The sequence below is a fragment of the Octopus bimaculoides genome, chromosome 8 (assembly GCF_046866305.1).
Source record: "Octopus bimaculoides isolate indiv1 chromosome 8, ASM4686630v1, whole genome shotgun sequence".
Taxonomy (NCBI): Eukaryota; Metazoa; Mollusca; class Cephalopoda; order Octopoda; family Octopodidae; genus Octopus; species Octopus bimaculoides.
The window spans coordinates 10,239,010-10,255,203 of NC_142935.1; the positions used below are offsets into that span (position 1 = coordinate 10,239,010).

Sequence of the window (16,194 nt, forward strand, 5' to 3'; positions counted from 1 at the left end):
ATCACCATTATCACCGACTTAGCCTTTCATCATTTCAAGACTGATAAAGTAAATACCAGCCAAGTACTAGGATCAACGTAATTGACCTACCCTCCACCCCTGAAGTACTGGCCTGGTACCAAAATTTGAAACCATTATTATTATTATTATTATTATTATTATTATTATTATCATTATTATTCAGCTTCACCTTGCTGGAACATGTGCCGGTGGTATGTGAAAAATAACATTCGAGCGTGGTCATTGTCAGTGCTGCTGGACTGGCACCCGTGCAGGTGGCACATAAAATGCCCCATTCAAGCATGGTCATTGCCAGTACCGCACGACTGGTCCTCGTGCCAGTGGGACGTAAAAAACACCCACTACACCCTCGGAGTGGTTGGCGTTAGGAAGGGCTTCCAGCAGTAGAAACTCTGCCAGATCAGATTGGAGCCTGGTGCAGCCTTCTGGTTCGCCAGTCCTCAGTCAAACTGTCCAACCCATGCCAGCATGGGAAGTGGACGTTAAACGCTGACAACATCGACGATGATGATGATGATTATGAAGGCAGCAAAATGGCAGAATTGTTAACATGCTGGACAAAATGCTTAGCAGTATTTCACCCATCACTATGTCCTGAGTTCAAACTCACCCAAGATCCACTTTGCCTTTCATCCTTTTGGGTAATATAAAAGGAGAAGGGGCTCTATACCCCTTTTTTATTTCCTAACCAGGCTCCCGTGGCTTTTATGGGTTTTTTCACGTGTAACCTTCCAAAGCGCCTCCCCCTATTGGGAGTTTTATTTGTTATATCTTTCTCCGTTTTCTTCCTCTGTTTAGACGAACGTTCCTACCTTTTCGGACAAAACCCATTGTAACCTTCGTCCTGTCTTTGTCCTTACATGTTTTTAACTTATATTAGCCCTTGTGGCCAATAAAACAAGAATCAATTATTATTATTATTATTAGCACCATTATTATTTTGGCTTTACTCTCTTATTAACAATGAATGAAAGCTGGAAAGCTGAAAGGTATGGAGACAGTCTGAAGCACGAGAGGAGGAGGTCATGGGGGGAACGGGGTAGGAATAGTGCAAATGATCTGTCTTTGTTGAAACAATTGTAAAGTGGATGACAGATAATGGAGGATGTAAAGTTTGTTGCATTAATTACAGAAAAATCGTCACCGTCATCATCGTTATTATTGTCAGCCATCATTGCGATTGTTGTTGCTGTCATCATTCGTGATGACAGATGCACTCTAAAGAAGAAAGGTGAATAAAGAAATATATGATATATGAATAAGCAAAATATGTTGTAGTGTAAACATGTTTGATATCTTTTTTCACCATGAAATTTGAGAAACAGTGATGGGACTGATCCGTGGCTGTGCGGTAAGATGTCTGCTTTCCAACCACAAAGTTACAGGTTCACTCCCACTGCATTCCTCCCTCCCACCGGCAAATGTCTTGTACTATAGCCTCAGCCCGACCAAAGCCCTGTGAATGGATTTTGTAGACACTCATGTGTTTCCCTTCCATTCCATTCCTACGCCAAATGATAACACATTGCTAAATTAAGATTCACTCGTTTTCATGGGTTAACCATTTTTCACCATTTTATTTCTTTATTTTTTTTCAGTTCCTGTCATGATGGGAACTGGTGCACACTTGTGTGCTTGCTGTTTAAACATTTACCAGAAATTTTAAATCCAGGAGGATTTTTTGTTGCACTTTATAAAAAGTAAATATACTCAATAGAAAATTGCACAACATTACGCTATAAGACCACATAGAGTTGAACTATAGAGGCAACACTTAAGTCTGGGATGGGGAACCATTTTTAGCACTGGAGATAAAATACAAAATCACAAGCACTCATAGGGTTACATCTGTGCTATGACAAAATAGTGAGTCATTAGATTGACATATTTAATTTTACCAGTAAAGAGAACAGGTGTATAAACATCAAAGAATGAATCCATAGCAATTAAGCAATCAATTAATAAGACGTCGTTAAACTCCAATACATTATTACATTGCAGTGAATCCAGATGAGAGAGACTTGTGCGTATATACATGATCAGCTAAAATAACCGTTTTGCTTTTAAACAGGCCATATCCAGCCTAAATGTTCTACCTGTTTTGTGTTCAAACCAGCTAGGTTTGGCCTCTCACACTTACCTGACAATGTCTTTCTAAAAAATAAACAATCACATTATTGAAATCTCAAAGCTATGAGATAATGCATGATTAACTTAAAACAATATGAATGAATAAATAAACATTACATTTGACAGGTTAATTAATCTGAATGCTAAAGGCTTAAACGCAATATATTTAGAATAAAAACAGAAAAGCTTATATTTCCAAGAGAGTTCATTACTTTAGTTGCATGTACCATTTTTTTCTGAGAGTTACATATGAGGAAAACGGGTGCAAAATATATTCAGCATTGGATGTGAAACCCCCTATCTGTGAGTAGGTAGTTCATCCAGCACCTTATTTGTTCAACCATTTTTTTCGAGTCAAAAGAGGTCAGGTCAGGTCAGGGGTCATGTGTTGTTGCAGCTCAGTGATGCATGACACATGTCCCAACACCCCCCAGATGGCCTGTCCTGCAGATTCCCAGTCAGTCTCCATCTTCATGAGATTATTCTTCATCTGTCATGAACAGGTGGCATGTGGTTGACCGAAATGAGCCATCCCCATCCAGATACTCAGTGAAGACAACATGGTAATCAGATTCTAACTCGGAAAATTGAGCAACATGGCCAAGAATTCTGAGCTGGCATTCCTGAATCACTTAAAGAACAGGATGTGTCCCAGTTTCCAAGTAAATGGTAAATGATCATCCTGCACAGCTTCCTTGTACCAAAGGAGTACAGATGAGCTCCTAAGGGCCCTGGACAGTGTCCAAATCTCACAATTATAGATCAGGACAGGGAGGAGCAGAGACCCAAAGAAGTTAAAAGTAGGAATGGAATGGGGAAAAAAAGAACATTGTGAAACTTACCGTTGGGGTGAATTCCGGCGCTTTGTCCATTGCATTCATAATGCCATCGGAAATAACCCTGTCTATATTTTTCAGTACAGATTCCAAACCACTTGGTCCAACCATATAGCGAGTAAGTTGGCGCAACAACCGAACAATTTCGTCCCACTCATAGCTGACCTCCATTTGTTTGCTGAAGCAACTGTGCATGACATCTTGGCAGAAATCCTTGCAAGGTTTCACACCGACATGGCCCTTGCATTGAGAACAGAACAACATCTGGGTAATTCCTTTCTTGCAAGTTTCTTCTGTATCCAGGTGGTTTGTTGCGTTTATGGTGTCAGAAACTACAGAAAGAGCATGAAGGTAGGATCTGGCAGCCCACAGGACTGTGGAGAGCTCATGAGCCATTTTACGAGAGAAGGTACCAAACGGTTGTGGGTGCAAATGACGACGCAACTTGATGAGGCAATCGTTGAGCGATTCTTTGTAGTTGGTCACCGTTGGATCATTGACAGCATATCGGAAAACAAGAGGCAAGAGCTGGTCGAAGAATTCGTTTACAATGATGGGAATTTCAACTTGTCCCTGCTTCACGTAATCAAACAAACTTGCAAAGAGCTTGTTCACTGGTTTGTGGTGCTCACTCCAGGGAATTCGATATATCTCACTCAAGTGACCCATGGTATTCTTTTCTGAATTTTTAATCAGGGCCAAAACATCATCTGTTGAAGAAAAGAAAAAAAAATATTTAGAATAATAAAAATGAAAATTTTGTGTCAAGGGAGAGTATTTATCCCAATATAATTTAACACATGCACTGGTATAAACAAAATTTGTTTCAACACACAAATTCACATAAAGAATCTTGCAAACCAAATACAAAAACAAAGATAAAATATAGCACTTTTAAATAAAACACAAACATACGTGAAATCGTGATGGCACCTGTGCCCAGTGTTGCCTTCCTGGCACGTGTAAAGACATTCGAGTCAGATCATTGCCAGTGCAGGTGGCACATAAAATACACCATTTTGAGCATGGCTGTTGCCAGTACCGCCTGACTGGCCTTCGTACCGGTGGCATGTAAAAGCACCCACAACACTCTCGAAGTGGTTGGCATTAGGAAGGGCATCCAGCTGTAGAAACTCTGCCAAATCAGATTGGAGCCTGGTGTAGCCATCTGGTTCACCAGTCCTCAGTCAAATGCTAGCATGGAAAGCAGACGTTAAACGATGATGATGATGAAAGAATTAAAAAAAAAAACCGTCTTCCAGCAAGATTTGAACTTGGCATGCAAAGGTTGGCAACTAACTAGTGTAAAATATTTAATGTCAATGTTGTATCATCTCTGCCCTCTTGTAGTAATGCATTAAGCGTAATGCTGTAAAGACTGAAACGAAAATCAATGCACAACTGCATTTGCCAGTCCTTATATCAATAGTATCACCCTGCAGACTTTCAATAATGGTTCAAAAGACTTTCGGAAATATGAAATATCTGTGTGTGTGTGTGTGTGTGTGTATATGTATGTATACACACACACACATACACATATATACACACAAACACATATATATATACTTTGATACATATGTACACATACCCAATATATGTGTATATATATACGCACACATACCCATGCATACATATACACATTCATACATATGTAAACATGTCCTTATATATGCATACAAACCCATAAATACACATATATCTACATACATACATCAATATCTATGTAGATCTATCTTTTTATACACACACACACACACATTCACAACATATGTAAACATACCCATCTGTGTGTGTGTGTGTATATATATATATATACATGTGCATACATACCTCTACATACACACATATCTATATACATACATGCATACATCAATATCTATGTATAGCTGACTTTTTATGCACACACACACACACACACATATATATGTATATGCAACTTTCTTTCTCTTTACACACACACATATACACACATTCATACATATATCAATATCTATCTTTTTATACACAGACACACACACTCATATATATGTGAAAGATGCATATACACATATATATATATATGTATATATATATATGTGTATATGCATCTTTCTCTCTTTTTATACACACACACACAGGTATGTATATCCATATATATATATATGCAATCTATCTATGAGAGAGTGAAGAGAAATGAAAAAAAAAGAATAAATAAAATAAAAAACTCAAATAAAACCAATATGAAGTTTTGTCCAATGGAACCTTTATTGAATAAAAGAAGTGAATAGTTTTTATTGTTGGTCGGTTGTGCCAATATAGTAGTACCAAGAAATAAAAGAAAAATAAACAAAGAGTGCCAATATGTTACCAAAAAAAAAAGAAAAAAAGAATCATGATTGAGGTTAAAGAACTTTCATGATGATTTCTTTCAATAACGAAGATTAATTTCTATAAAGGAAGAAGAGTTCTGACTTTATAGATATTGCCCCTCCACCCTGAGTCAGAGAAGAATAAAATAAAATATTAAAAAAAAAGGAATGGTTAAGAAAGAAATGGTTGTGGCACTCTGTCGTTCAGCGATGAAAATCCAGTTTCTTAATCAATTAAATTGCCAATATATAAATGCAGGGTAGCCATGTATATTCGTTAAAGCGATACACTTCTGCTAGTTCTTGGCATAAAAATTACTTTTCCACTGTCTCAGCTACCCACACATAGTCATGGGTAATTTTTCCCCCTTTTCTTGTTCTTCTGTCTTGCATGTTGCTTGGTGACCTCACTAGTGCTGGTGCCACAGGGAAAGCACCCGAAACACTCAGTAGACCGGTTGGTGCTGGGGGAGTAGGCATCAAGCCATACAAGTTATACCAAAGCTGACTTTGGGGTTTGATGCAACCCTGGGGTTCATTAGATCCCATCAAACTGTCCAACACATGTGAGTGGATATCATCATCATTTAACATCTGTTGTCCATGCTGGCATGGGTTAGACGGTTTGACCAGGGCTGGCAAGCTGCACCAGGCTCTGATTTAAGAGAAGGAAACTGAAAGAAGCCTGTCGCATGTATACATATATCTTTGTGTGTGTGTGTGTGTGTGTGTGTGTGTATCAGTGTATGTCTCTCATCACTGCTTTACAACTGAAGTTGGTGTTTTTCTCCATGTCACTTAGCGGTTCAGCAAAAGAGACTGACAGAATAAGTACCAGACTTGATATAAAAACAAGTACTGGTGTTGACCCCATTTTGGCAAAAAAACTCTTTGAAGCAGTGCCCCAGCATGGCCAGAGTTTGATGACTGAAACAAGCAGAAGGAAAAGGATAAATTAATAGAAAGAAAATTCTTAAACCCATCTTCATTTAAGCAGTTTGTTTGCTTCCTCTTTCCAATCCTTACATGGCCTCCACTCCAGAGGTTCCTGCTCTATGGGGAATAGTAACGTAGAACTCCCACCCCAATTTTCCAATAAAAAAAACAAAAAAAAAACAGGTTTTAACTATGTGGCGCAGAAGATCTGAAGAACACAGCAGAGATTCGGTGATGCTGTTTATGTGGGAAAATCCTCTTCTTGGAAGAGGAAGCTTATTACACTACTTCTCAATTCATCCTTTGAAGGTCAGTGCTGTTAATTTAGTTCCAACTTTAGAGTTGGAAGATTAAAAACCATTTCTCTGTTAGGAAATGAAAAAAAAAAAGCAAAAACAAAAACAAAAAAAAACAAACAAACAAACAACAGAAATCCATGACTATTTCACATGGGATTTGAAGAATGTAAAACTGAAAATGGTAAACATGAAGTAAGGCTGGGTTCTGCAAGATGTAAATTATGATTTACATGTGTAGTACTATGCATGAATGCATGCACATGTAATATATATGCAACTGTGTGTGCATGTGCACATGTATGTATGTGTATGTATATATATATATATATATATATATATATATATATATATGTTTATATACGTATGTTTGATATCTACAGTGTATGTAATGTTAATATATAACAGTATGTAGTTGTTGCATAGACACAATTGCTCCTAATACACACACATACAAAGCGTGTGTGTGTGTGTGCATAAATATGTATGTATGTATAGGCAATTCAAATAAACAAAAAAAATATTTAAAAAAAACAGAGTACAAAATGGACATGGAGAATTGCACAAGAAATATATTAATTTGATGCTCGGTGAAAGGAGAGAGAGTTGTTAATGTTTCGAGCACATCTCTTTGTCGGAAAGAGAAAAGCCCAAAGAAAAATAAGGAAAAATAAGGTAAAATCACCAACAATCTTCTCATATATATATATATATATATATATATATATACACACACACACACACAAGTACAGAAAGAGAGAGGGTAGGTTGGAGGGAGGGAGAGTGAGAGACAAACAGACAGACATGCTCACAATATGCTATCACGTTCCCTAGTCTTTGAAATCAGACACTTGAAGGTTACAATAAATGTCTTTCAATATCTCCTCCCCTCTCAGAATTCTCACGTAATAGCATGCATGCACCCAAACACCAATTTGGTTTTTGCACACATATTAGGACATGGTGCTGTCTTTTTCTGTGTCTCTTGCTCTCTCTCTTTCTCTCTCTCTCTCTCTCTCTCTCTGGAATTTGTTTCTAGTTTGTTTGGATTGACAACCAGCCAAGAAAATAAATAAATAAAAGACACAAATAAACAAACAAAAAGAAAAAAGCCACAGAAAATAAATCCCAGTAATGTACTAACGAGTTCCCGCAAGAACCTTTTCTAATGCAGCCGACCTTCTGCTAACAAGGTGAATGCTGACAGAAAGAGCGAGCATTGGTAAAAACTGGTGATGCTTTTGTCATTAGGTGAAGACTAACAACGGGTGTCACCAATGTGGTTGTATGCTTGTGGCTGCTTCTGTTCAGCTGCACAATCATCATCATCATCATTTAGCATCTGTTTTCCATGCTGGTATGGGTTAGATGGCTCGGCTGGAACTGGTAAGCCAAGGAGTTATACCAGGCTCCAGTCTTGATTTCAGATTAGATTCTACAGTTGGATGGCCTTCTTATTGCCAACCACTCTACAGAGTGTACTGGGTGCCTTTTAAGTGCCACCAAGCACAGGTGCCTTTTACGCACTGCCATCACAGCAGCCTTTTATGTGACGCTGTCACCGTCATGGGTGCTTTTTATGTGTCACCACATCTAAAACCACCCCAACCACTGCCACCACCACCAACAACAACACTATCATCATACACCTTCCCACATTCACGAAACCATCTTATCTCCCTCCAAACCATCTTATTTCCCTCCAGATCCTCTCTCCACTAACACTACAGCTGTTACTACTACTAAGACTACGATTTCATTTGGCCTGATAAGTCTTCTTAAGCACAGCAAACTGCCAAAAGTCTTTGACATCATTTGATATCGCCTCCATGCAACCCAACATCGAAAGATCATGATTCATCACCTTATCCTATGTTTTCCTGGGTCCTACCTCTTTCACAGCAACCCCCCCCCCCGTTAGGGCTCAGTTGCATAAGAAATTAAAAAATATTTAATGTTGGCTTTTTACAATGAACAAGTAGCTTGCTTACCAACCACATGTAGTAGTAGTAGTAGTAGTAGTAGTAGTAGTAATAATGATGATGATAATAATAATAATGATAATTCTTTCTACTTAAAGGCACAAGGGCCTGAAATTTGGGGGCAGGGGGTAAGTTGATTACATTGACCCCAGTGTATAACTGGTACTTGTTTTATCGACCCTGAAAGGAATGAAAGTAAAACTGATCCTGGTGGAATTTGAATTCAGAACATAAGAACGGATGAAATGCCAGAAAGCATTTTGCCCACGGGCCAACGACTCTGCAACCTTAATAGTAGTAGTAGTAGTAGTAGTAACAACTAGAAAAACAACACCAGCAAACAAAACAACCGTATAACAAGAAATAATATTAATAGTAGTATTAGTATTAGTAGTAATAGTAGTAGTAGTAATAATAACAGCAACTAAAAAACAACACCAGCAAAGAAAACAAACGTATAACAACAAGAAATGATAATAATAATAATAATAATAATAATAATAATAATAATAATAATAACACCAACTAGAAAAACAACACCAGCAAAGAAAACAAAAGTATAACAAGAAATGATGATGATAATAATAATAATAATAATAATAATAATAATAATAATAATAATAATAATAATAATAATAATAATAATAATGATAAGGGTAACACCATAGTATTAGATGGTGATAGAACAGGCTAGATACAGACTGATATATTTGCTGCATTTGATATTAGTAAAGAAACAAATAAATATAGAATTAGACAAAACTAAATGCAGAATGAGAGACAAACAAACAAACAAACAAGAAAAAAAAACCCCCAAGAAGGAATCATATCCATCCGATACAAAATTAGACCCAACCAGGTACGATAGCAATCATTATTAAATAAATCCTGCAAATATCGGCAGAGTTAGACAAAAACTAAACGCAATGTTAGGTGAAGAAAACGAACCACTATAGAAAGCAACTGGAGAGAACTGGCTAAATATAACATTAGACATTTGCTAATTGTAATGTTAGACAGGGCTGCAGTAAAGATAAGGTTTATTTTGTGAGCACATAAACAAAACTAGGTGGCCGGGTGATAAACAGATATCGCATTTTTGTGTTTGATATGTGTGTATCAAAAGATATCTAAGACAGATCTTCAATGTTTAGTACCATTAAAGAGATTTAGAGATTGCTTTTATATATATATGTATGTGTATATGCATATATACACATACATGCACACACATGCATGGATACACATATATACACACACAAATATCTACATACACTTATCTATACATATATATGCATGTATATACACACACACTACATATATACACATATATACAGACACGTGTATATATATATATATATATATATATATATATATATATATATATATATATATATATATATATATATATATACATACATACATGCACAGACATATATGCGCCCACACTCACCACTTGCACATAACTTTAAGTCGAATGAATAAGAGGAGTGCTCAATGTGTTATAGGGAATATGGTTTTGACTTTTTTTAAATTGAAACTGAAAGTTTGACTCACAAATCAAGTCTCAAGTAATCTTCAAGCAAAATATTTGGTTTCACCTGAAGATCACTCTGGCCTGAAACTTTCATGTTCAAAAAAACTATACATATAAAACACCATTTTGAGTGTGGCCGTTGCCAGTACCTCCTGACTGGCCTTCGTGCTGGTGGCGCATAAAGGCCCCCACTACACTCTTGGAGTGGTTGGCGTTAGGAAGGGCATCCAGCTGTAGAAACTCTGCCAAATCAGATTGGAGCCTGGTGTAGCCATCTGGTTCACCAGTCCTCAGTCAAATCCGCCAACCCATGCTAGCATGGAAAGCAGACGTTAAACGATGATGATGATGATGATGATGATGATGATGATGATGATGAACTGTACAGATTCCAACTGTCTGTTGTGGCGTGGTTTCTATGGCTTGATGCCGTTCTCAATTCCAACCACAGAGTGTGCTAGGTGCTTTTTATGCCCCACTGGCATGGTTCCGGGTTCAGTTCCACTGCATGGTACCTTGGGTAAGTGTCTTCTACTATAGCCCTGGGCCAGCCAAAGCCTCGTGAGTGCATTTGGTAGATGGAAGCTGAAAAAGCCCATCGTGTGTGTATGTTTGTGTGCAACTCCATGTCCTGACATCAAGTGGTAATTGTGAGTGTTACTGTGAAATTCATTTTCAATCGCTTACAGAAAAAAAAAATGTCCATTAAGAAGAAAATATAGTCTAGATTGGAAACAAATGAGATTGGTGGCAGGAAAGATATCTGGCTGTAGAAAATCTTGCTCTATGAATTCTGTTCAGCTCATAGGATGAGAACATACTTTTGTTACAGTTAGCAATCAATCACTGGTAATTTTTTTTTTTTGTAATTCATTGATAGTTAAACAGTAATAGTGTTATTGATAATATATATATATATATATATATATATATATATTTGTAATTCATTGATAGTGAAACAGTAATAATGTTATTGATAATATACATATTTTTTGCAGACATACAAATGAGAAATTTGTTTTATTTAATTTCACTTTAATGTAATAAATATTTTTATTTTATTTAAAAAAAAAAAAATTAACATTTCCTTTATTTTTCTGTATAAAGCACCACAAAATTTGCATGGAAGAACGATTATAATTATTGTATTTATGTAACATTAGTAGATATTACCTACAACGGTATAAGTATATACTCGATACCATCTACCCTATGATGAGTAAAACTAGTTTTTAAATAATAAAAAAAAAAACACGAATATTGTAGTAGAGAAAGAAGCCTTCTAACAGCAAAAGTACAAGCTGCCAACCAACCAGACAAACAGACAGACAGACAGCCAGCCAACCATCCTTGATTTTTAATTGAAGCCAAGTTCCACAAAATGTATTTAATATTTTTGTGAAAAGCATAAATGTCAGACAATCTTATTTCTCACTTCACTTCCAGAAATCTCTGTTATTGTGACTAAAGTGATGATGATGATGATGATAACAGTGATGATGATGATGATAATGATAATAACAACAACTATTATTGTTACTATTTCTCTTATTACTATTACTGCTTCTATTATTATCATTATTATTATTATTATTATTATTGATTTCTATAGAAATTACATAAGATTGCAGTCAATTAAATTGATTCAGAATTTGATTTGCCTGTCTTTTATGACCACCACTCCTAAAGGGTTAGAAGACAAAAGTTGACATCTGTCAACCCCAGCACACTTACACATTCATAATAATAATAATAATAATTTATTGGCCACAAGTGCAGCGTAAATATTGACAAGAATACAAAATCAAGACAGTGGGGAACAACTCTGAATTTTTTGACATATTGTTACTGTTTACATGCTTCTGATAAATTCCCCAGCAGGGGTAAAACCCCATGCAGGGGCAACCAAGGAGCCCCACTGATTTCATGCCATACTTACTACTCATCAGGAGTACAGCGACAGGTACTCTTACCTCCTCTGTAATCCTCAGCCTACAGACCCCAGCCTAGAGTAGGGCCACTCACTCACTCATAGTTGCCACATTCACCCACCTTTCAGCAAATTTACTTGAGGCTACATATCTCTGTTAACCCATACCTTTTAATAATGATAATAATAATAATAATAATAATAATACAGGCACAAGGCCTGAAATTTGGGTGAGAGGAGGCTAGTCAATTACATGAACCCCAGTTACTTAATTTATCAACCCTGAAAGGATGAAAGGCAAAGTCGACCTTGGTGGAATTTGAACTCAGAACATAAAGACAGACGAAATACCGCTAAGCATTTTACCCGGAGTGCTAATGTTTCTGCCAGCTCACCATCTTAATAACAACAACAACAACAATATTTGTTTGACTACAGGTGGTGCTCCAGCATGCCTACAGACAAATGACTGAAACAAGTAAAAGAATAAAAGAAATGCGGGTCGGAGAAGTTTGAGTCCTAATTTCCAACGAACTTGGATTATGGTGAAGAAGGGATGCATTGGTTAGACAATGCAGATATTAGGTCCAAATTTTGGCTCAAAGCCAGAAAGTTAAGGGGACGAGGTAAATTGATTACACTGACCCAGGGCTCAACTGGTACTTATTCTATCAACCCTGAAAGGGGTGAAAGGCGAAGTCAAGCTTGGTGGAATTTGAACTCAGAACATGTTTTGCCAGATTGCTGCCTTAGATAATGTAGATATTAAAGTTGGGATGGCCATAACTGGAACATGTATGATCATGGGTTTTTGCATGATCAGAGTTGATTTGGAGATGAAGAATAACAACAACAACAACAACAACACTAATGATACCGAACACATATCTCCAACGACATGACAAGAACAACGCAAAAACGTATGAGCAAAAACAATAACAACAATAAAAAATGTAACAAGAAGAAGAAATAATGAAAAGTGCAACAAATTGAAATCTGTTTAATTCTAATAATGGTAAACAGAACAAAAGGAAGAATAATTTGGAATGACTAAAATATCATTAAACGCTAATTTAGATCACATGACAGAACCATGATTTTGTTTAGAAACAAAGAGAGGGCAATTTAGAAGGTGAGGGGCTGGGGTTGGCAAAGAAATTCCCTTATTCTATGCCAAGTTTTTTTCAAAAAAAAAAAAGGGACAATTCTTCTAAACATTTTGTTAGTCACTTGACAATAAGGGGCAAAGATTTACTCCTAAAGTAGAATTAATTTCAAGGATGAGTAAATAAATAGTTGGTTTAGAGTTGAAATAGAAGCGTTGTCGTGAAAAATAAGAAAATAAACAACGGAAATAAAGAACATGAAAAAAAAAAAAAGGAAAATTGCAACAGAATAAAACCAAACAGATCAAAGTATCTAAAAAAATAATCTAGCACCCATCATTTTTCTCTTCATAGTTGCTCTTAAACATTAAAATATTCGCTAAAATACATTGGAATTATTTCCATCATAATTGACAAATGCCTTGAATTTGGGAAGAATTTGTGATTTGATGTTTTAGTAATAGATCTTGATACTCTAAGGAAATGGGAGATGCCTGTTCACCTGCAAGAAATCTTTTGCATTTATTTGAAACGAAAAAACAAAGCAAAAAAGTAAAAAAAATGTGGGGGAAGTGAAAGAAAACAATTAAAAGTCTGAAAAGAAATTAGGAGAATGTAGTGAATGGCGTAGTTTTGTCTTGGAGCAAAACAATGCCGCTTTACCAAAGTTTACTAGTACAGCTTTGCTTTTGAATTTAGAAGATAATATGATGGAATGAAGGTTAGAATTGTATATTGGAACAGATAATGGTAACAGACTTGTATAAGAGGTTTGGTATGTAGAAACATGAGCAATGCAGCAGGTAGGAGAATATTCACAGGTATAAGAAAATGATACTACAATACAATGAGTACTAACAGAATTGAGGATATCATCGTTCTTGTATTTGTTTCAGTCATTTGCCTGCAGCCATGCTGGAGCATCACCTTTGGTCGAGCAAATCAACCCCAGGACTTATTCTTTGTAAGCCTAGTACTTATTCTCTCGGTCTCTCTCTTGCCGAACCGCTAAGTGACAAAGACGTAAACACACCAGCATCAGTTGTCAAGTGATGTTGGGGGGACGAACACAGACACACAGACATACACACACATGCTCACTTATTCGTATCTTTACTTCATTGGACACTAAAAACTCAGCTTGCGAAGACCTGTTGAGGCAAGTGAATTTGCAATTTGAAATCTGATATCGAAATTGAACCGAATCCGATGACTGGCACTCATGCCAACCTCTCCTTTCATTGGACACTGAACTCTACTTGCGAAGACCTGTTGGGGCAAGTGAAATCGAAATCGTAATTGAACGATACTCGATGACTGGCACCTGCGCCAGTGGAGCACTAACAGCACTGTCTGAGCGTGTTCATTGCCAGAGCAGCTGTCTGGCTTCCGTGCTAGTGGCCCATTTGAGTGTAATCATTACCAGTGTCGCCTTCTAGCACTTGTGCTGGTGGCACATTAGAAAATAATTGGAGCAAGGTCATTGCCAGTGCCGCTGGACTGGCTCCCTTGCAGGTGACATGTAAAAAACACCTTTTTGAGCGTGTCTGTTGCCAGTACCGTGTGACTGGCCCTTGTGCCAGTGGCACGTAAAAGCACCCACTACACTCTCGGAGTGGTTGGCATTAGGAAGGGCATCCAGCTGGAGAAACTCTGCCAAATCAGATTGGAGCCTGGTGCAGCCTTCTGGCTTGCAAGTCCTCAGTCAAATCATCCAACCCAAGCTAGCATGGAAAATGGACGTTAAATGATGATGATGAAGAAGAACATTAAATGGTGGTAGTAATGATGATGATGATGTTGTTGGTTAGACACTAAAATGCACTCCTTTGCTTTTGGTTATATTGGAGCTAAGAAGATAACGGTCGTAAGTTCAATCTGGGATCAGGGCACCAAAAGACGAAAAAGAATAAAAACAGACAAAGAGAGTTTTCTTGTCAACAGTATTAAACAAGATCAAACCTTCTTCCCATGAATAAAATTGAACAGATTAAGACTTAATCCTAGATAATCTCAGTGGAAATATTACTCTGTCATATAGGTGAAGTTTAAAGGATCGGAGTTTTGATTTTATGATTAAAAATACCAAAAACAAAAAGAAAAAAAAAGACTGTGGTTGCCATCTTGTTTGCAATAAATGACCTATTTTAGTATGGCAGCAAACTTCTGTCTGATACCATGACAACACCACTTGCATTACCATCAGTTTGACATTTTTTAATATTTTTTTTGTTGTTATTTATTTTTTCCAGTAGAATCACGAGAAAGAAATATGATATTTTGGCAATGACGCCATGGAACATTCAATATAGACCAAATAAAAAGCACTTGAAGACAGACGGATCTAAGCTAAATTCAAGTTGCCATTGTTTGAACACAATCTCCACTCCTTTCTTCCTGCAATTCATGTCACATGTTACTTTGATTTGGATTTTCTTGTATTACAGTCATCCAATTCCATGCATTTCCCTGTCTCTGTTTAAATCAAAACTTGTGATTTTTGTGATAAAGGATTATAAAAAATTCCAAATAACTGTGGCACCGTAGGTTTAAAGTTTCTACACATTACCACTTTAACTTAGCAAAAACTATATTCCACATATACACTGGGTGTTCAAAAAGTCTCTCAGCAGTGAATATTTTGGTGAACGGATTATTTCAGAGGGACTTTGGCCACCTCCAGATTTTTTTTCTGGGGAGCAAGTAAAGGATCAGTGTACAAGAATCGGCCGAAAACCATTAATGAGCTAAAAGACGCAATCACACAGTCTATAACACGTCAGACTCTCCAAGACGTATTTCAAAACATGTGCCAAAGAGTCAACTTATGTATTGAAAATGACGGACGACACTTTCAACAATTCTTACAAAGTTTTTTAAAGTCTTGTAAAGTCTAATATATTCTTTTGTAGTCTTATACCATCTTTTAAATATTTATTTTGCAATAAAATGCTTACTGTGGAGAGAGTTTTTGAACACCCTGTATACACACACACATACACATATATTCTAAATGCAATGCACAAACATATATGCATGCATGCACACGCATACAAGGAACTAGAAATA

The 16,194-nt window shown here is 36.7% G+C and overlaps 1 protein-coding gene across 1 annotated transcript in view; it reads right to left on the bottom strand.

The window, feature by feature from the left end:
- Positions 1 to 16,194, bottom strand: part of LOC106872474 (glypican-5) — a 357,300-nt gene that overhangs the window by 189,509 nt on the left and 151,597 nt on the right. Inside the window, exon 3 of the mRNA XM_014919487.3 lies at positions 2,994 to 3,697. Within this exon, the coding sequence (XP_014774973.1) occupies positions 2,994 to 3,697 (704 nt within the window). The remainder of the gene's footprint in view (positions 1 to 2,993; positions 3,698 to 16,194) is intronic.